General features: G+C 48.7%; 9 protein-coding genes across 9 annotated transcripts; 6 read left to right on the plus strand and 3 right to left on the minus strand.

Annotated features, from left to right (window-relative positions):
- Window positions 1-455: 455 nt before the first annotated feature.
- EDB82DRAFT_519943 (peptidase M24, structural domain-containing protein) lies at window positions 456-2,524 on the plus strand (the record flags this gene model as incomplete). Its single annotated transcript, XM_025731192.2, has 4 exons — window positions 456-531; window positions 596-1,688; window positions 1,784-2,045; window positions 2,096-2,524. The coding sequence occupies 4 exons, from the start codon at window positions 456-458 to the stop codon at window positions 2,522-2,524; spliced, it is 1,860 nt and encodes a 619-aa protein (XP_025590241.2).
- A 12-nt stretch (window positions 2,525-2,536) lies between these two features.
- On the minus strand, window positions 2,537-3,179 carry EDB82DRAFT_36048 (uncharacterized protein). The gene is made up of 3 exons (XM_025731191.2): window positions 2,891-3,179; window positions 2,754-2,833; window positions 2,537-2,701 (listed from the first exon to the last, which is right to left on the minus strand). The coding sequence occupies exons 1-3, from the start codon at window positions 3,093-3,095 to the stop codon at window positions 2,549-2,551; spliced, it is 438 nt and encodes a 145-aa protein (XP_025590240.1). The 5' UTR covers window positions 3,096-3,179; the 3' UTR covers window positions 2,537-2,548.
- An 81-nt stretch (window positions 3,180-3,260) lies between these two features.
- EDB82DRAFT_485493 (histone-fold-containing protein) lies at window positions 3,261-4,316 on the minus strand. The gene is made up of 3 exons (XM_025731190.2): window positions 4,028-4,316; window positions 3,843-3,967; window positions 3,261-3,784 (listed from the first exon to the last, which is right to left on the minus strand). Exons 1-3 carry the CDS (start codon window positions 4,089-4,091, stop codon window positions 3,569-3,571), a joined length of 405 nt encoding a protein of 134 aa, XP_025590239.1. The 5' UTR covers window positions 4,092-4,316; the 3' UTR covers window positions 3,261-3,568.
- A 146-nt stretch (window positions 4,317-4,462) lies between these two features.
- EDB82DRAFT_485495 (Der1-like family-domain-containing protein) lies at window positions 4,463-5,828 on the plus strand. The gene is made up of 2 exons (XM_025731189.2): window positions 4,463-4,959; window positions 5,049-5,828. The coding sequence occupies exons 1-2, from the start codon at window positions 4,783-4,785 to the stop codon at window positions 5,601-5,603; spliced, it is 732 nt and encodes a 243-aa protein (XP_025590238.2). The 5' UTR covers window positions 4,463-4,782; the 3' UTR covers window positions 5,604-5,828.
- Window positions 5,829-6,335: 507 nt separating this feature from the next.
- EDB82DRAFT_543162 (1,2-dihydroxy-3-keto-5-methylthiopentene dioxygenase) lies at window positions 6,336-6,979 on the plus strand (the record flags this gene model as incomplete). Its single annotated transcript, XM_025731187.2, has 3 exons — window positions 6,336-6,365; window positions 6,419-6,790; window positions 6,851-6,979. The coding sequence occupies 3 exons, from the start codon at window positions 6,336-6,338 to the stop codon at window positions 6,977-6,979; spliced, it is 531 nt and encodes a 176-aa protein (XP_025590237.2).
- A 1,055-nt stretch (window positions 6,980-8,034) lies between these two features.
- EDB82DRAFT_470696 (uncharacterized protein) lies at window positions 8,035-9,125 on the plus strand (the record flags this gene model as incomplete). The annotated part of the gene is made up of 2 exons (XM_025731186.2): window positions 8,035-8,157; window positions 8,217-9,125. The coding sequence occupies 2 exons, from the start codon at window positions 8,035-8,037 to the stop codon at window positions 9,123-9,125; spliced, it is 1,032 nt and encodes a 343-aa protein (XP_025590236.1).
- Window positions 9,126-9,434: 309 nt separating this feature from the next.
- EDB82DRAFT_36363 (uncharacterized protein) lies at window positions 9,435-11,438 on the plus strand. The gene is made up of 4 exons (XM_065607563.1): window positions 9,435-9,948; window positions 10,008-10,098; window positions 10,151-10,531; window positions 10,581-11,438. The coding sequence occupies exons 1-4, from the start codon at window positions 9,685-9,687 to the stop codon at window positions 11,015-11,017; spliced, it is 1,173 nt and encodes a 390-aa protein (XP_065465465.1). The 5' UTR covers window positions 9,435-9,684; the 3' UTR covers window positions 11,018-11,438.
- A 1-nt stretch (window position 11,439) lies between these two features.
- On the plus strand, window positions 11,440-13,988 carry EDB82DRAFT_36347 (MBOAT, membrane-bound O-acyltransferase family-domain-containing protein). Its single transcript, XM_025731184.2, has 5 exons — window positions 11,440-11,818; window positions 11,883-11,927; window positions 11,983-12,082; window positions 12,142-13,160; window positions 13,209-13,988. The coding sequence occupies exons 1-5, from the start codon at window positions 11,797-11,799 to the stop codon at window positions 13,667-13,669; spliced, it is 1,647 nt and encodes a 548-aa protein (XP_025590234.2). The 5' UTR covers window positions 11,440-11,796; the 3' UTR covers window positions 13,670-13,988.
- A 307-nt stretch (window positions 13,989-14,295) lies between these two features.
- EDB82DRAFT_36286 (uncharacterized protein) lies at window positions 14,296-17,437 on the minus strand. The gene is made up of 3 exons (XM_065607562.1): window positions 15,150-17,437; window positions 14,668-15,095; window positions 14,296-14,618 (listed from the first exon to the last, which is right to left on the minus strand). The coding sequence occupies exons 1-3, from the start codon at window positions 17,024-17,026 to the stop codon at window positions 14,380-14,382; spliced, it is 2,544 nt and encodes an 847-aa protein (XP_065465466.1). The 5' UTR covers window positions 17,027-17,437; the 3' UTR covers window positions 14,296-14,379.
- Window positions 17,438-18,791: the final 1,354 nt, after the last annotated feature.

Below are 18,791 nucleotides of genomic sequence, written 5' to 3' on the forward strand. Positions count from 1 at the left end.
CAAGGTGAGCAGACCAACACATCAACTCCTCAGAGCCATGACTCTATCTCCGAGCCCCTCACTCTACTCCTCATCATGACACTTCATTATGATACAGAGCTTCATTCTTCCCCCATATCTGCTTCGAGAATCAACCCCTCTGCGAGATATTCAACGACTTCTTCTTCGTCTTCATCGCATTCACTTTCATCACTTAAGCCCTGTGATATCTAAGTCATCTCATTGAACATACACTGACACCCCTCTCTGAAGTCACTGGAACATTGAGCTCCCAACTTACTCAATTGATTCACCTACTTCATCCCAGTTCGTCTCTTCCCTCTCGAGGTGTGTTTGTTTCGTGCGTCTGATTTTCAATGGTTTTCCAGGCTGCGACCTCGCTCCTCCGTTCGGCACCTCGTCGACTAGCTGCAGCTTCACGCTTATCGTCACGCCGTTGGACCTCATCTGAAACCATGGCCAAACTCGATTCTACTTCCAGGCTCACCCACCTGAGGGGCTTGATGAAGGAACGTAACGTCCAAGTTTACAGTAAGTATTTGAGCTCGCCGATGCTGTCTGTTTAAGAAAGAGCATTACTAATAACGGATCACAGTTATTCCTTCTGAAGACAGCCACTCATCTGAATACATCGCAGAATGCGATGCCAGGAGAGCTTACATCTCGGGATTCACTGGCTCTGCTGGATGTGCCGTCGTGACCATGGAATCTGCTGCCCTTGCTACTGATGGCCGTTACTTCAACCAGGCCGCATCTCAACTCGACGACAATTGGACATTACTTAAACAAGGCCTTCAAGATGTTCCTACTTGGCAGGATTGGTCGGCGGACCAATCGTCTGGTGGGAAGAACGTGGGAGTTGACCCGACTCTTATTTCTGGCTCCACAGCCAAGGGCCTGGCTGAAAAGATTCGAAAGAACGGCGGTGCCGAGCTGGTTGCTGTTGATGGAAACCTCGTTGATCTGGTTTGGGGCAATGAGCGTCCTACCCGTCCCTCAGAAAATGTCATCATCCAGCCCGACGAGCTCGCTGGAGAGTCTGTGTTGAACAAACTCAACAAGGTTCGTCAGGAGATGGGAAAGAAGCATTCTCCCGGCTTTCTTGTTTCCATGCTGGATGAGATTGCGTGGCTATTCAATCTGCGTGGCAGCGACATACCTTACAACCCCGTATTCTTTGCCTATGCCACGGTCACACCCGATACTGCTAAGCTTTACATTGATGACTCCAAGTTGAGTGATGAATGTCGCTCTCATCTCACTTCGAACAACGTCGAGATTAAACCATACGACGCTATCTTTGAGGATTCTCAAGCACTCCACGCCGCTGTTGCCGCAAAGACCAAGGCTGATGATAAAGCCCCCAAGGGAAACTTCCTGATCTCTAACAAAGGCTCATGGGCACTTAAGCGAGCTCTTGGAGGTGATTCTTCGGTTGATGAGATCAGAAGTCTTATTGGTGATGCAAAGGCCATCAAGACCGAGGCCGAACTCAAGGGTATGAGGGACTGCCACGTGCGGGACGGTGCTTCGCTCATTCAATATTTTGCTTGGCTCGAGGATCAGCTGGTGAACAAGAAGGTTACACTTGATGAAGTCCAGGCTGCCGACAAGCTTGAGGAGCTCCGCAAAGAAAAGAAGGACTTTGTTGGCTTATCGTTCCCGACTATCTCCTCTACTGGTGCAAAGTGAGTACACCGGTCGTTGGTGTTGAGACATCCGCCATCTATAGAACCCAGTTATTGGCCAGTGCTATGAAGCTTTACTGACCATTTACCTACAGCGCTGCGATCATTCATTACGGCCCCGAGCGTGGAAATTGTGCCACAATTGACCCCGAAGCCATCTACCTTTGCGATTCTGGTGCTCAATACCGCGACGGTACCACAGACACCACTCGAACACTGCACTTTGGAACGCCGACGGATGCTGAGAGGGAAGCGTACACTTTGGTTCTGAAGGGACACATCTCTCTAGACCAAGCCATCTTTCCTAAGGGAACTACTGGTTTTGCCCTTGATAGTTTGGCAAGACAACATCTTTGGGTAAGTAGCCATTGAGAACATATCAGCTGTGATACCTAACACTATGATAGAAAAACGGACTGGATTATAGACATGGTACTGGGCACGGAGTCGGATCATTCCTGAATGTCCACGAAGGTCCCATTGGCATCGGCACTCGTGTTCAATACGCCGAAGTGGCCCTTGCTCCAGGAAACGTATTATCCAACGAGCCTGGTTACTATGAGGATGGAAAGTACGGCATTCGAATCGAGAATATGGTTCTTGTCAAGGAAGTCAAGACTAAGCATTCCTTTGGTGACAAGCCTTTCTTGGGCTTTGAGTATGTCACCATGGTACCTTACTGTCGAAACCTGATTGACGCGACACTGCTCACTTCGGAAGAAAAGGACTGGCTCAATGCCTACAACGAGAAGGTCCTTGAGAAGACACAAGGTTTTTTCGATGGTGATGACGTGACAACGGCCTGGCTCAAGAGAGAGACAGTGCGCATCGATTAAGCAATGAAATCGGTACCCACAGCGCTATAGACGTACAAAGGTAGCTAGTATAAATGTTGCAAGGAAAGAGGCGGTAAACAATGGCCTGTTCTTGCTCTTGTTCCAGATCGAGCTATTCTTCAACAGCTTTTCAATACCAAGCGTTCGAGGAATATCCAAACCCCAACGGGAGGCAAGCTAATGATGTGAGACCAAAATCGTGCAAGTAGATAGGTTGAAGATGACTTACATGAATGGAAAAAGCAATTACTCCTGCAAGAAACGCAAGGGTTCGTGAAAAGAGGGCGACTACAACACCGACTCCAAATCCTAAGGACAGTTATGAACTTACCGTTCGCTTCAGATCACGACGGTAGGGTAACATACCAGCAATACTTCCGCTAGAAAGCTGACGGACCGTATCCGGAGAAACATCAAAAGAGCGGTTTCGTCGTGGAGGTCCCGTAGCAAGGGTAGGTGCATCACAGCGGATGACAGGTCGTGTTGCAACGAAAGCTCCGATGCAAGTCGCAGGGGCAATGCCTCGGCTCATGGCTCGAAGAGCTATTCTAGAGTTGAATGTACGATACATTGTGTTTGGTATAGCTCGTCTTGGGTTGATTGAGTCAATTGTTGATTTGGAAGTTTAAAAGGCAAGGTAAACTCAAGGTCAGAAACAGAAAGTAAAGGGGAGCTTAGTGTGTTGCCTATTACGTCAGTGACACTGGTCTCCCCGTCATGAGCTCCCAGCCAATGGCTAATCAGCGTGGGTTAAACAAAGAAATTCCACGTCCCTAGAAACCGGCATATCAAAAGGAAACCTTTGGTAACAAGACAAACAGGTAAATTGGTGATTGCTCACCGCATATTAGATAAACAAAAGCGCTGTTTCCACTGACTGCGAGTGCCAAAATCCGTGCAAATCAGAACGCCAAGCAATAAATAAAGCAAATACGACAGTAGGTATATCTCGAAGCGCCCAACGCCGTTCGCACTCCCAAGCCAAATTTTTAACAATCCCTATCCAGGTTTCGTTCACTCTTTTCTTGTCCATATTGAGGTCCCCTAACCCAATCCACCCCACATACCGCGTATCCGTCTTGCTAGTTGAATATCCTTCTGCATAATTGTGACACGCTTGGCGTGGATGGCGCAAAGGTTGGTATCCTCGAACAGGTGAACCATGAATGCTTCGGCAGCTTCTTGAAGAGCCATAATCGCTTGACTTTGCCAGCGCAGACCCGCGTCGGCAGGACGCATCGATAGTGCGATTTCTCGGACCTTGAGGCTTGGTGTTAGTGACTGATCGCGTATAGAATTGAGGTTGGAAATGGCTAACCAGTCGTGCAAATGGAAGCTTTCGGAGGAGGAGTTTAGTGCCACTTTGATAATGTCGAATTTCGCGAAGTGCGACGGTGCCGGGACGGTAGCGACGCTTTGCGCGAACGGGGACGGGATCACCAGCTGCAGACATGTTTAGTTTATTTGCTCCTCGGGTTATAATTGGGTATCTAATTTTCGTACCTTGAACAGCACTTGGCCGCGACTTACCAGCGCCTGAAGCTCTGGGTTTCTTGACGGGAGGCATCGAAGGAACGTATAAGGACAAAGAGCGAAGATAGTCCTAAAGCTTGCGAATCTTATAGCAATATGAATATGAAGAAAGAATTAAAGCAAACGTTGTTTTGCACCAAATGCTCAGACTTGAAGCTATGCGATTAGATTTACCATGAAAGAATATTAAAGGTGCAGGAGACAACCGAGAGTGGTATAGGATCGCAGGGTGGGAAGGAAGGACCACCACCGCGACTGTGAGCGTGTGAGCGCGCGCTTCCCAGCCCCGCGATTTTCTTTAATTGAAATTGCAGCCACAATTTCGCGTGATGCACAGCCACATAGTCTGCACGGCCACTTCATCCTGTAGGTAGATTCCAGATCTAGGTATAGACACGGTACGTCCTTCCGTTGACCCCCCGGAACAGTGGGGGAAAGGAAGGTACGGTACCGTAACGTGGCTCGTCCTATTCCGTCATCCTCAAGTTCAACGATCAACGATCATTGAACTTGACACTGACAATTATTTTAACTAACAGATTCACTTCTCTTGCCAAACAACAGTAACAGCCTCTCTTTATCACACTAATCACAAGTTTTACTACTCCACTTCTGTCAGCATTCACCGAACCATCGCCATATATAAGCCTGTTCCACTCACCAGTCTACACATCACTTACAGAAGGGTATTGACATTAACAACGCCCGATATTGAAACCGCCCCGATGGATCAAGTAATGGATGGAGGTCGCTTGCCTCTTGAGGAGTGGTTCTGGGAGATGCCAACATGCACTCGCTGGTGGACAACTGCTACGATTCTTACGAGCGCCCTGGTTCAATGCCAGATGGTGACGCCTTTCCAGTTATTCTATAGTTTCCGGGCCGTGTTCGTGAAGTCGCAGGTCAGTATTGCTCTTGGGTTTTCTCTCTTTGCTCAGCATGCTATATGTCTGTGATGATGCCGGTTATGCTGACAAGAGCCCTCTTACAGTATTGGCGACTGTTGACGACGTTCTTATACTTCGGCCCCTTCTCGCTCGATCTGCTCTTCCACGTCTACTTCCTTCAGCGGTATTCGCGACTTCTCGAAGAATCTTCGGGTCGATCGCCTGCGCACTTCTCGTGGCTACTTCTCTATTCAACGACCTGCTTGATCGCCATGTCACCACTCGTTTCGATGCCTTTCCTCGGCCACCCGCTTTCCTCGACTCTCGTGTACATTTGGTCGCGAAGAAACCCCGAGACTAGACTCAGCTTCCTCGGCTTGCTCGTATTTACTGCACCATACTTGCCCTGGGTTCTGATGGCCTTCAGCCTTGTGTTACATGGTACCATTCCCAAAGACGAGATCATGGGTGTTGTAATTGGGCATGTCTGGTACTTCTTCTCAGATGTCTACCCTCCTCTGCACAACGGATCTCGACCTTTAGATCCTCCTAACTGGTGGAGGCGCTTGTTTGAGGCTCGTCCTCAAGCTGAAGTGGATGATAGTACAAACGAAATTCTTGTCGCTGATGCTAGAGGAGCAGCGCCTCACGAGCTGTGAAATTTGAAGGAGGGATAGGCAACGGCAGTCTACTGGAGAAGATTGGTATGAAGCCGGGCTCATAACAGCTCAATGAGGTCTACCTCGGTTATTTTTATTGTTTGGCGTTGAATGGTCAATATTATGGAAGCATCACACAGGATACAGACGTTAGGACTGTGGATGGCGTTTGTTTATTTCAGCGTGGAGATTAAAACAATAAATTGTCTTTATCACTTGAAAGCAAGATGGTATTTCGATGCATTCTACTATGTACAATCATGAGGCTATCCAGCCTGTCATGATATGACATGGGCTAACGCACTTCCCGTCTGCTGCCGGAATGATCGCCAAATCGGGCACCAAGTTTTACAAAGCCCCTAGAAAGTCTGGCAATCCTATAGTCGGTCCATTGGAGGCTTGGCCTTGAAAGGCTTGTGATTGTGATGTCAGTGTAACAAGATCAGTCTGACTGCAACTAAGTTGGGTTTTAGTGCAGCAATCGGTGCTGACGTCGCTCGCTAGCTTTGGCCGAACATTCCATTTGACCCCGCCGTCATGGATGGAACCTTTGAGATCCAGTGGTCTGTCCCATGGCCCATGGTACAAAAAGAGCTTTGGACCCTCACCTTTTACAAGCTTCAAATAGCTCCCAACTGCTGACACCTTGGCTTTTACAACGCCGTATTCTTCTAATCCTCTTGTTGGCCTATCTCTTCACTGTTTGGATCACAACTCTACTATACAGCAACCATGCGAGCTTACTTCTACGATGGTCTTCCAGTACGTATATCCTCATCTCGCTGCCCGACCTATCGACTAACAAAAAGTCACAGGGTGACCAGCGCCTCCCCCACAACTCTGGAAAGCCCGTCAGCGTCGACGATCTTATGAACATTGGCGTTTACTATTACCATCTTCCTGAGCTCGACCAGGTCGACAATCTTGCGAATGAGCGCGAATACAAGAACCGTGACGAGATCACCGTCTCTCCCCAGGCTATGGGCGACATCTACGAGACAAAAGTCAAGTCTTTCTTCGCTGAGCATCTACATGAGGACGAGGAGATCCGCTACATTCTTGGTGGACGTGGATACTTTGATGTTCGAAGCAAGGACGACGACTGGGTGCGCGTTTTGCTTGAGAAGAATGACTTGCTTATTCTCCCTCCTGGCATTTACCACCGCTTCACCACCGACGAGACCAACGTGAGTCTAGAGACACATTGCTGTATAGACGTTATGCGAGACTGACTAACTGATCTGTAGTTCGTCCATGCCATGAGACTGTTCAAGGAGGACCCCAAGTGGACGCCACTGAACCGCGGCCCCGAAGTCGACAAGAACGAGCACCGACAAGAATACGTGAAGCACTTCATTGGCGAGTCTACCGAGTAAGAAGCCCACCTGTGAAACAAGCCGTCCTTGATTGTGAGGGCTAAGTAGCAGGAGAACAACCACATTGCCGGTCCAACTTAAGAGCCAACAACCATAAATACCGCTTCTTGAAGGTTCTGCGCCGCGATGGAGAGCGCAGCGGTTGACGTGATGCGGAGGGTCCTTTACGTCATGTTCGTGGTTCCAAACAGCTTACCAACGTACGATTTGCGAGCGAATTTTTTCGAGTCTGGAAAGGAAGAGCCATAGCGAAGTTAGCAGTTTGCATAAGCTTGAATATCCAACGTCTAACGACATAATTGAAGGTTTATTTCGAGATGAGAGTTAGCGGGAGTTAAAGAAGCCATGTTTCATAGTAATTAAATACTGTGCATCCATATGTCTCGGTCTAAATTGACGCAGTGATTGATTTTGGGATAGGTAGTTGATATTAATTGGTTTATGATGGTCAGCAAGTAATCGGACTCATGGCATTGGCTGTCGGTTCATAAACTACTGCAAGCATGTTTAAGTGAGAACAACCTGCATGGAGTTTGCAGTAAAGCTAATGAATAGTGGTTTTCGTTGAACTGCCTGCCGTGATTTGCAATAATGTATAAATTGATTTTTCGTATATACTAGGTATACGATAGGTTGTAATAGATGCATGGTTCGTATTCTGCAGTTCCTTACACGTCAAGCACCCTATACTTACCATTGAGGGTTATGTTGACAGGCCGGGTACGGCTGAGAGACGCTGACCGCTCTTCAGATGCCTTGTTTGATGTACGTAGGACTTGTATTGAATTTCCGAGTTAGATACTACCAATTCGACTGTTTTAGATCTACGTCAGCCTCATGACGCGCGTTGTCCAAGTCCAGCCTTTTTAGCACTGATATGTAACTCGATTACAGGCTCGAACCCCGCCTAAAACCAACGATACCCTGGTGTTTCATTGATCGTCAACAACTGGATGCCTGTCGTCTCCAGGTTATATAAACCTTCTCTTAACATCACCTGGAATCAGCAACAATAATCAAGACTCACGGCCCAATTGCTGAGATCCAACTGCAAAATGGATGCACGAACAGAAGTCTCGGATGCCACCGAGGCGTCAACACGGCCACGAATTGCGCAGCTCCCTGCTAGCTGTGACCCTCCACAGCCTAATGCTGCTGTGAAGCAATTGGTCTGGGTGGTATGATTTCTTCTCCTCGACATATTCTCTCTGCTTTTCGACATACTTATAATATACAGATCTTTGGAGGCACAGGCCAAATGGGTCATACTCTTGTCAATAGTGCACTCGCACATGGAGATTTGGTGACATCGGTTGGTCGCGTGTTTGAGACAAGCCTCAACGACATGGAAAATATTCATGAGAATTGTCTCGGCGCGTTGTGTGACGTTCGCGCACGCGAGTCCGTCAATCGAGTTATTGAGCGCACGCTTCAGCGATTTGGCCGCATCGACATTGTTGTCAATTGCTCTGGCTACGGCGTGATTGGCGCTTGTGAGGATCAGGATGAGCATGATATACGCAATCAGTTCGAGACCAACTTTATGGGAACGCTTCACATCATTCATGCCACGCTGCCTTATTTTCGCAGACAGAATGCTGGTCGATATCTCATCTTCAGCTCTACTTCAGGCGCGCTGGGTGTTCCTGGTTTGGGCCCTTATTGCGCGACCAAGTATGCAGTCGAAGGCTTGATTGAAGCCATGCTCTACGAGACTGATGCATTTAACATAAAGGCTACACTCATCGAGCCAGGCCATGTGAGGCCTGAAGAGCCCGAGATCCAAGACTCGACACTTCCGACATCTTGGGGTCATTTTCTTGTTAAGCCACCGAGCGAAACATACAGCAATCCAACGGCGCCTGCATTGCATGCGCGAAGAATCGTTCAGTGGCTCGGCGACAAATATCGACCTACAAGCGCAATCAAATGCGCCGAACTCGTATGGCAACTCGGGCACTGCTCGTATCCTCCATTACGACTTTTGTTAGGAAGCTATGCGATTGAAAGTATTCGTGATCGTATGCGGTCTGTGACGGAAGAATTGGAAGATTGGAAGCACCTTAACTTCCCAGCTGGGCCGGATGACGACAGAGAAGCCGGTGAAGAAACAGCAATGCTAGATGCCAATGAGACTACTTCGTAATACCCAAATGAACATCATGGGTATCGGCACGAAAACGGGCGCGCGTATGTATTATTTCCCTCGTACTGAGTGGAGCAGCCAAAAGCTAATCATCCTTCCGAGGCTCAGCACGCACACATACTATTCTTTACGAGCTGGACCGTGGGCCTGGATAAAGATACCGGTCGTGTGATCTATCGGATCTGGACCGAAAAAAGGGCTGCATACCAGACGTCACTAAACCGTCCCTGTCAAAATGACTAAGCCTAATATCTAGTTGCTCCACGTCTCCCCTTTGTGCCCCTCGACCCTGTGGCTTGTACCTGGCCAAATAGTCAAAGGGAGAAAAAGATTCCAACGGGGGTAAAAAGTTGGGGATTTGTCCAACGCGTTACCCTTCTTTCGTTTTTTCACTACGACCTGCCATATCGTTGGGACACACCTCTTCTCCCGCGAAACCCACCACCATACGCCTCTCGTTTCCGAATTCGACAGCTAGACCCATTACTCCCCGTCGCACCCCAGCGCTGATCCCCGTTTCAACTTCCACGATCGTTTCGTCGCCCGTTCCGCCGGTACAATGACCGATAAGAAGAACGAGGACTACGTCGTCCGTATGGGCGACGATAATTACGACAAGAATGAGAAGCCTAGCTTTCAGGCTCGGTCACCGCCTCCTATGGCGTATGGCTCGAGTCAGATCCATGGTCTCGAACAGCTGGAGAAGAGTCCTCCTCTGTCTATCGCGGCGTACTGCCTGTCCTCGATCAGCATGACCGTTGTGAACAAGTATGTTGTTTCGGGCAGTTTCTGGAACCTCAACTTTTTCTACTTGACTGTTCAGGTATGGTCATTGGCGCAAACTGTCTATAAGCACGGAGTTTAACTGTATATTCTCAATAGGCTATTGTTTGTATAGGCACGATTACTTTGTGCAAGCAGCTGGGTCTGATCAAGGTTCTCGCTCCTTTTGATGCTGACCGAGCAAGGAAATGTACGTTATCGCAGTCCCAAATACTATTTTCAGGTCACTAATACGAAAAAAGGGTTCCCCATCTCTCTTCTCCTCGTCGGCATGATTTATACCAGCACCAAGTCGCTCCAGTTCCTCTCGGTACCCGTTTATACGATCTTCAAGAACCTGACAATTATCGTGATCGCATATGGAGAGGTGCTTTGGTTTGGTGGTAGCGTTACCCCTCTGGCCCTACTTTCGTTTGGTCTTATGGTCCTGAGCTCAATCGTTGCCGCTTGGGCTGATATTCAGAGTGCCATCAACGGCGATTTTGGTACTGGTGACTCTGCTGCCGCTGTGTCTACGCTTAACGCTGGTTACGCTTGGATGGGCATGAATGTGTTCTGCAGTGCGGCCTACGTGCTCGGTATGCGCAAGGTTATCAAGAAGATGAACTTTAAGGACTGGGACAGTAAGTTAAGACGTTGGCGGTGTGATGTTCCCAAACTGACCTTGTGTAGCCATGTACTACAACAATCTTCTCACGATCCCTGTTCTTGTCATCTGCTCTCTCCTGACAGAGGATTGGTCTGCCTACAATTTCTCTCGCAACTTTCCTGACGATACTCGCAACAAGATCATCATCGGTATGATCTACTCTGGCCTTGCTGCTATCTTTATCTCTTACTGCTCTGCCTGGTGCATTCGCATTACCTCATCGACGACATATTCTATGGTTGGCGCCTTGAATAAGCTTCCTATCGCAATTAGCGGTCTGGTCTTCTTCTCGGCTCCAGTCACTTTCGGCAGCGTGTCTGCCATTTTCATCGGTTTCATCAGTGGTCTTGTTTATGCTTGGTCCCGTGTACGACAGTCGATGTCGTCCGGCCCTTCTTTACCTACTGTTGCACCTCCAATGAGTGCCAGCGCCAAGAGCAATCGCGATGCAAACTCGTAGACTTTACGAAACAAGGCGCGGCATTTGAGGGTATGTGTTGTGCAAGGCGTTAGTGATGTGGATAGATAGCTTCCGTGACAGATACGGAACAAAAGGATACAGGGCATTTGGTAGAGCCTGGTCCAGGATTTGAGACATGTAGACCTTTTAATGAACGCAAAAATGCGCGTTGCTCGTTAACTCGTAGTCAAGAGAGTACAGGACGTGCTGAGGCATCATCTTTCTTCCAACTTTGGCTGTTCGGTTTTATCCAAGATGACAGATGTATCATCCCACCACGCTCAAGGTATCTAGAGAAAGAAACCGACCTATGCTAAATAAGGAGAGAATCACGCTCTTGTATTATTGGCATTCATAGCTAAACAAGTAAGATCCTCATGATCGCCTTCATGGTCATGTTCCTGTTCCTGTTGAAAGATCGACACGTGCCAATACGATAATGAGATCCACGTGGGGCAACGTAGCCCAGAGGACGTCACTTTTTTGTCCAAGCTTTTTTTGCTTCTTCTCCAAAATGTTGGGGATCACTTTTTTAATGGAAATTAATAAATGACGTCTGACTTCTTTGCTCCTCTGAACAAGCTATTCAACCTACCTAGCTCCCTGTATGTCTCACGCCATGATATGAGCGGGGGATAAGCTACTACAGGCCACGCACAACCCTCAATTCCTATACTATCTCATTTCTTATTCCTCTCTTTCTCTTCTTGGATCATACATTGTTGAGCATTGGTACTTGCTCCTTTCTTGTATGGTTATAGTCCCTGAGCGCCAGCAAAATGCTGTACTTTCTACATAGGCGTGAGTTATCAAGCTTCATCATTCGTGTAACCATTCCCTTTTGCTAATATATGCACTTTTGTAGCCTTTGTGGCCCTTGCTAGCACTGTTGGTGCTGCTCCAGATGATCGTGAGTCCTCCGTCAAAGCTCCTAAAGCTCATCGTATCTCTAACACCACGCCCAGTCAAGCTCGTCACCTCGTTCTTAATATCCTTCCCTCTCGCGGCCCTTCTTAAACGAATCCCCGATTCGCAGCCACAGCTCAAGAACCTCTTTAGCATTGGGTACGTCAAACAGCTTTTAGTCAACACAATCTTCAGTCCTGCTAACATGTCAAATCAAGTGTATCCCTCTTCTACCTTGTCGGCTTGTTTGATCTCTGGGATGGCGCTCGAACTCTACTTATTAGTGCAGGCGGCACGTACTGCATCGCCAAATACCTCCGAACGAGCCCATATATGCCATGGATAGGCTTCGCTTTCGTCATGGGCCACATGTCCATCAGCCACATCGCCCGTCAAGCAGTCAACGACCCGTCGAGCGCCGATGTTACAGGTGCCCAGATGGTTCTTCTCATGAAGCTGAGCGCGTTTTGTTGGAACGTTGCCGATGGACAACTCCCAGAGGAGCATCTGTCTGATCTCCAGAAGAGGAACATGCTTAAAGAGCTACCTCCTGTGTTGGACTATGCTGGCTGGGTGCTGTTCTTCCCTGCGCTGTTCGCTGGCCCCTCTTTCGATTTCGTCGACTATCGCAAGTGGCTTGATACGACCCTCTTCGACGCATCAAACGTCGACCCCTCGAAGAAGGCTCCTGTCAGGAAGAAGCGAAAGATTCCTCGAAGTGGTGGCCCAGCAGCTTGGAAAGCCGCCAGCGGTCTCTTCCTCATCGCCATGTTCATGGGTCTTGGTGGTTCATACTATCCTACGTTGCTCACTGTCGATACCTACATGAACTACGGTTTCCTCCGCCGTGTCTGGATCATGCACATGGTTAGTTTCACCGCACGCCTCAAGTACTACGGCGTCTGGTACCTTACCGAGGGCGCTTGTATCCTCACAGGGATGGGCTACAACGGCGTAGATCCTGCCACAGGCAAGGTCTTCTGGAATCGTTTGCAGAACATTGACCCCTGGGCCGTCGAGACAGCGCAGAACCCGCGTGGATACCTGGGAGGATGGAATATCAACACCAGCAACTGGCTGAGGAATTACGTCTATTTGCGGGTTACGCCTCGAGGCAAGAAGCCCGGCTTCCGCGCCAGTCTCATGACCTTTGGCACCAGTGCTCTGTGGCATGGATTCTACCCCGGATACTACCTCAGCTTTGTTCTTGCAAGTTTGATTCAGGACTCCGCGAAGCGTAAGTTGCTTTGGATCACCGTACTGTAACTATCCTAACATCTTTTAGACTTCCGCCGTCATGTCCGGCCCTTCTTCCTTGATCCTATTTCTGGCAACCCTTCACCTAAGAAGAAATACTATGACATTGCATCGTACCTCGTCACTCAGCTCACCTTTACTTTCGCAACAACTCCGTTCCTCGTCCTTACATTCCAAGGCTCACTACTTGCCTGGTCCCGTGTTTACTTTTATGCAGTCGTTTGGACTGTTGCCTCCCTCGTCTTCTTCTATTCCCCTCCTAGTAAAGCCTTCCTCAAAACACAACTTGAGAAGCGTCAAGGCCGCGCTAACGCCAAGCTCGCGCACTCCGTCTCAACTGATAGTTTGAATGGCAAGGATCCTATACTGGGTATTTCCAAGGACCCTGAGGGTGACGTCCATGAGGCTGTGTTGGAACTTAGAGCAGAGATGGAGATGAGGCGCAGAATGGGTATGCCCGTACCAAAAGGTGTCCACATCCCAAAATAGCGCAATTGCTATCTTGGCATTATTAAGAAGTCTGAGTAGTCAGTGTTGGTGTTTTAGGTGTTGGGAGATAGGCTTTGTGAGCTGAGGTGCTGGCCAATCTATGGGAAATATACGGTTTACCAAGTAGGTGACTCTTTGAATTTATTAGATTTATATACAACGTATTGTGTGCTTCTTGGGATAGCCTGTTTCTCTTTCTCTGTTTAATTACAATATTTGGTATCGTGAAATGAGTGTCTATGCTGACTGTCTTTCGTCTTGTTCAAAATCGCTGTCAAATCCAACCACCTAGTTGTATATGTGTATGCTAAGGTCCATTAAAGCAGGCAGAAAAGAAAATGTCTCCCGTTTTATCGTTGTTGAGTAGATGTGAGAATAACATCAGAAAACAGCAAAGGCGAGAACTGAAGAGAAATCTTGGAATTCAAGAAATCGTGCTTCGTCAAAACATCGAGACAGAAAAAGAAAAGGTAAATCGTGTCTCGTAAAATGGTATGCCCAGAAAGAAATCGTTGGTCGTTGAAATTTAGATAAAATTGCATGAAGATCGTGAGTCTTGAAAAGGTGTTCAAATGATTCCAGCAAAAACAGAAACAAATCGTAATTCGTCGTCAATTGTTGAGATGCCGTGAAATTCCATGGGAGGTTTGGGAATCAGGACTGTTCTCGTAATCCGGGTCATCAAAACAGGATATCTTTGTAAAATGGTATCAATGCCCCCAACGTTGTTTAACGCCTACCACGCTGAGCGCGATGATGGAACCAAGAATGAGCAAGCCGATGATGGACATGCCTCGGTTGACCTTCCTCCACCAGATTGCACTCGTAAAAACGGCGTCCTCTTTGCCGTCCACCTGGAATCCGTCTGACTTAGACGTACTGTTGTTGCCCTCAACATCTCCGGCTTGAGTAGCCGCCCTAATAGGAATGAATGCAGCAAACATCCAAGCTAAAACATGTTAGAGCTTGATTTCTGTATAATGGTGTCTTGAACCTACCCAATGGGAAAATAAATCCCACCACGAACATTGTGACTTGAGCATTGCGCCGGCCAGTCAACTCACTCCTCGCTTCCCATTCCGACGCTGGAGGCTGCCAGATGCTGTGCTGGAAAGGTCGTCGATCCCGGGCTAAGTGAGGCGACCAGATACTGGAGGTTTGTTTCTTGATGTTACGCACAACAGCCAGTACGGGGTGAGCCGGCGCCGCGCTGACGTCCATTGAGCCTGCATTTGAATGTTGTCGGGGAAATGCGTCACGAGGTCGGCGTCTGGGAATGCGAATGTTGGTGGCATTGGCATCCTGGCTGGGTGATCGGCTGAGTTGAGGCTCATGAAGCTCGCTTTCGTTGAAGTCCGAGTCATACATCGACTCCATTGAAGGCTGAGCAGCCAACCACTTACGCTCACCACTGCCGTAGTAAACCCTGCGACCAGAGAGTTAGTCATGGTATTTCATTGATATGGAAGAAAGTACTTACTTGGCCCAAGCAGGAACTGCAGCGTTGAAACTGGCAGTTGATCGCAGGCTACGATCCGAGGCATAGCTTGACAAGAACCTTCCCATTCTTGTTCGTGAAGGACGATGATGAAGTACTTCCAAATCGGCGAGGCCGTCTCCATCTTCATCATGATCGCGAACCAAACGTATTGTGCCAGTCGCGGGATCACGGGCTGAGTTTCTGGCATATGTGGCGGAAGGGGGTTCTAGAGAGCTATTTCTCGAATGGGACGGAGTGCTGCCTCTTGACTGAGAAGGGCTCTCGACATGCTCTTCAAGGCCAAAGAGTGAGGAGGTCATGCTCAAGACATGCTTGCTGTGGTCACTGCCACGTCGACGGGGAACGGAAGATAGCGACAGGGTGCGAGATGCGGGCTCGCTGCCACCCTCGCTTTCTGACATGACTGTTGACAATTGGCCGCTCCATTGGTGAGTCCGCGATTGAGGTCGGCCTAGGTCTTGCCACGAAGGACCAGCGTGCTGGAGTATTGTTGGCGGCCCAACAAAGAGAGCACGAGTAGCTTCTTGAGTGAAGATGGTTGACAGTGAAGTTATCGATGCAGAGCGAGATCGGATAGTTTCACGGGATCGAGTTCTGGTGAGGGCAAAGGTATCCGAAGACCTCCTTTTACGTGGCTGTAATGGGGCAACAACCAAGCTCTCTTGAGAGAACTCAGGCTGTACACGATGCCTGACAGCAACGATAGAGGAAGAAGCGGAGTGACTGCGGTGACTACCGTGTGTGACAAAGTTGACGTTGCTGTCTTCGGTTGGTGGCCGAGTGCTGGCGTATAATGAAGCTTCTGCTGAAGAGGGATCACCAATTAACTCAATGTTGGAATGAATCGACGATGGCGGCAGGCTACGCAAGTCGGCGACGTTGACTGGTGAACTCTCTCTGTAAGTTTTGATGTTGGTTCTGTTGGATACAGTGGTTCTTGTTTGATCAGACGACGAAGAGTGGAAGGATGTCTTCTCATTAAGCCACTTAGAAGGACCTGCCTCAGAAAGAGGAAGATCAACCTCAGGCAGTGGAGGGAGGGACAATTCAGCTGTAACATCTTGGGTCTCTGGTTGTTTTTGCTTCACGTCAGGAGTTTTAGGTACCTTACGCAGGCCCCCAAACAGGCGGTAGTTCCACGGTGACGAATTGTCGGGGGTTGATGGGTCTTGAATCCGAGACGGAATAATTGGAGAACTGGGCTCTCGTTCTGCAAGAGGAGTCAAAGGTGAAGTTGGCCGGCTTTGACGATCCTCGCCTATCGTACCCACAGATTCTCGGCCGTAGGAGGTGTTGCCAGTAGTGAAAGATGGGGGAAGAGACCAGAGAGATTCGACTCTTGAAGACATTGAAACATTATGATATTGTACAGAGAAGGTTTTGTCAGGGTTAACCTTGATAACCTTTTTACGAGAGGGGGGTCTTGGTGAGGCTGAAGGTCCGCGAGAAGGTGGGCGTGAAGCAATAGAGGTATTGTCATCGTTATCATAATGGGGCGCCCAGGAGGATTGGCTGGGTTCATAATCGGATGATGGATATCGAGCCAGACCTTTGAATGATGACGGAGGTAACGCAGTCGTTTTCGCTCGTGCCCTTTGCAGGGATGGTGATGGTGTTTCAAACGGTGGACTGGAGGAATGCGATGTCTGACTCCGTTCAAGTTCCGTATCGGTCTCGGTATTCGTGTCAGCCTGGGTAATGGTCTTGGACGATGTGGCAGTGGCATCTGATGCAACCCTTGGCGGACTGTAAGGAACAAGGCGAATCCCAAGACGACTGCTCTGAGCGTTGTTCTGTGAATTACTTCGCTGGTGCAATGCCCGACGAGGCGGAGAGCCAGACGGTGAGACCGACATGCTCTACGCACAAGGCGACAATGACAACAGCTCAAGTTTCCAGGACATGAGAAATCTATGAATAATATCCAAAATTCTTGCCCTTGAAACTGGCAAGACAATTGACTTTCGAAATGGTGAATATCGTTGTAGTGTCTGTATACTTCGAACTCGGTTGGCGCCGGAGGTGGGTCAAGGAAGTCGGATATTCAGACAAAACGATTAAAGAATTAAAGGCCACAGCAGCTTAATGGCATCAATGAAGCATCAATCGTTCCAAAAAAGATCGGATCAAGCAAAGATCAGACAACTTAATTCGAAACAAGCTGGGGTTGTCGATTGAGCGTCGCGAGGTGGATCGTTCGTGTTTCGGCTGGCTGTGAGAGAAGAAAAAAAGACTCGATCGAGAGGATAGAGCAATTGAATCGATTACCAAAAATGGAAGACAGATCCAGAAGAGAAAAAAAGACGAAGAAGCAACAATTAGTTTAATTAATTAGTTCGGTACCGTTTCCAAGGAGTGTGTTGAATATCAAAGTGCTGAATGAGTGACTGGCCAGCGGCCGATTAGAGCGAGTGTATGTAGGTTGGTTGGGAAAGGACGAAACGTGAGAGAGAAAGACAAAAGTTAGGATCATGGGGAAGGAAGCGACGGGCGGGTAGGTAAGGTAACTAAAAAGAGCAACAGCGGTCCTCCCCCATGCGACCAAGGGCGGCAGGCCCAGCGACCTGTACCTGCTTTGGGTAAGCTATGGATGAACAGTATTATGTGGGTATCTCGAAACCAGCTTCTTGCTTGCTTGCGTGCAAGGTCACGGCTTTACGATAATATTCACTAAGTCTCCTAGGCCCGGACCAGACGAAAAGACGAGGGTATGGAACGATCCGAGCTCTCCGAGTTAGACCTCCTAGCCTCCCCCTTACAGAATCTATCCCGGAGGGCAGGCTTGGACGAGACAATATTAGGGACGGGAAAAGACACGACACGACACGATACTGGATCGAACTGAACTGAGCTGAACTGAACTGCTGGTGTGGTTTAATTGGACCAGTGACGTGGATTGCGCAAACAGACGTGAACCAGTGGTCGGAAGCGCCATTGTAACAAGTCTGCAACTAGCGGCCTTGGGATATTACCATGCTGCAACAGGGGCTTCCCCTGCAGGCTTCGGCGCGCGCAAGATGGGACCGTTGGAGAGACAGGGGGCCTGGCTTGGTAGAGGAGAACGAGACGAGCTAGGTGGGTGACCTGAGGGAGATAAGGGGAGCTCTGACGGACAGGATAAGACACCGCGATTCTTATGAACCAACATTGGTTGCAATCAAGGCTTTGGGAGTTTCCCAGTGCTCAATCGATTGCAACCAAAGAAAGCGAATCAATATGTCGAGTTCAGGAGAAGAAATCTTAAGATCTCCTTATACAACTCGCGGCAAGCTCTGATTTGTCCCTCAGCACACCACCAACTTTTAAGAACTAAGGTTGGGGTTGCGTTATTGCGGATCAGATCTGTCTGAACCGGCTGAGCTACCGGCGCTAGGGGGACAAGGTCGTTTTCCAGTGTGGCTGTGTACTGTCCAATGGCCCTGTCTATGCAGCTGTGAGTTGCCAATTCCTTCGATCTTGTCTACGATAAATACAAGAATGGAATGGATACCTAGAGCAAAAGACAAGGCCCGGAGAAATTACTGGGACCACATGTGCCAAGTGGCAGATCATCAATGGATGCTTATTCCTAAAGATATCCAGGAAGCTGCAGGACACGCACAGGTTTCACTGTTTCATCAA

This window comes from Fusarium venenatum (assembly GCF_020744135.1).
Source record: "Fusarium venenatum strain MPI-CAGE-CH-0201 chromosome Unknown EDB82scaffold_1, whole genome shotgun sequence".
Lineage (NCBI taxonomy): Eukaryota > Fungi > Ascomycota > Sordariomycetes > Hypocreales > Nectriaceae > Fusarium > Fusarium venenatum.

What these genes read in the sequence shown, in the direction of transcription:
- EDB82DRAFT_36048 (XM_025731191.2), bottom strand. Translation starts at nt 3,095, where the DNA reads ATGTATCGTACATTCAACTCTAGAATAGCTCTTCGAGCCATGAGCCGA. An exon ending in TTCTAGCGGAAGTATTGCTG is followed by an intron (nt 2,834 to 2,890) that starts GTATGTTACCCT and finishes AACTGTCCTTAG; the next exon opens with GATTTGGAGTCGGTGTTGTA. An exon ending in TAATTGCTTTTTCCATTCAT is followed by an intron (nt 2,702 to 2,753) that starts GTAAGTCATCTT and finishes TCACATCATTAG; the next exon opens with CTTGCCTCCCGTTGGGGTTT.
- EDB82DRAFT_485493 (XM_025731190.2), bottom strand. Translation starts at nt 4,091, where the DNA reads ATGCCTCCCGTCAAGAAACCCAGAGCTTCAGGCGCTGGTAAGTCGCGG. An exon ending in GCGGCCAAGTGCTGTTCAAG is followed by an intron (nt 3,968 to 4,027) that starts GTACGAAAATTA and finishes ACATGTCTGCAG; the next exon opens with CTGGTGATCCCGTCCCCGTT. An exon ending in AGCTTCCATTTGCACGACTG is followed by an intron (nt 3,785 to 3,842) that starts GTTAGCCATTTC and finishes CCAAGCCTCAAG; the next exon opens with GTCCGAGAAATCGCACTATC.
- EDB82DRAFT_485495 (XM_025731189.2), top strand. Translation starts at nt 4,783, where the DNA reads ATGGATCAAGTAATGGATGGAGGTCGCTTGCCTCTTGAGGAGTGGTTC. An exon ending in CCGTGTTCGTGAAGTCGCAG is followed by an intron (nt 4,960 to 5,048) that starts GTCAGTATTGCT and finishes GCCCTCTTACAG; the next exon opens with TATTGGCGACTGTTGACGAC.
- EDB82DRAFT_36363 (XM_065607563.1), top strand. Translation starts at nt 9,685, where the DNA reads ATGACCGATAAGAAGAACGAGGACTACGTCGTCCGTATGGGCGACGAT. An exon ending in TGCTGACCGAGCAAGGAAAT is followed by an intron (nt 10,099 to 10,150) that starts GTACGTTATCGC and finishes ATACGAAAAAAG; the next exon opens with GGTTCCCCATCTCTCTTCTC. An exon ending in GAACTTTAAGGACTGGGACA is followed by an intron (nt 10,532 to 10,580) that starts GTAAGTTAAGAC and finishes GACCTTGTGTAG; the next exon opens with CCATGTACTACAACAATCTT.
- EDB82DRAFT_36347 (XM_025731184.2), top strand. Translation starts at nt 11,797, where the DNA reads ATGCTGTACTTTCTACATAGGC. An exon ending in GCTGTACTTTCTACATAGGC is followed by an intron (nt 11,819 to 11,882) that starts GTGAGTTATCAA and finishes GCACTTTTGTAG; the next exon opens with CCTTTGTGGCCCTTGCTAGC. An exon ending in AAGAACCTCTTTAGCATTGG is followed by an intron (nt 12,083 to 12,141) that starts GTACGTCAAACA and finishes TGTCAAATCAAG; the next exon opens with TGTATCCCTCTTCTACCTTG.
- EDB82DRAFT_36286 (XM_065607562.1), bottom strand. Translation starts at nt 17,026, where the DNA reads ATGTCGGTCTCACCGTCTGGCTCTCCGCCTCGTCGGGCATTGCACCAG. An exon ending in GCAGTTCCTGCTTGGGCCAA is followed by an intron (nt 15,096 to 15,149) that starts GTAAGTACTTTC and finishes CTCTGGTCGCAG; the next exon opens with GGTTTACTACGGCAGTGGTG. An exon ending in GGGATTTATTTTCCCATTGG is followed by an intron (nt 14,619 to 14,667) that starts GTAGGTTCAAGA and finishes AACATGTTTTAG; the next exon opens with CTTGGATGTTTGCTGCATTC.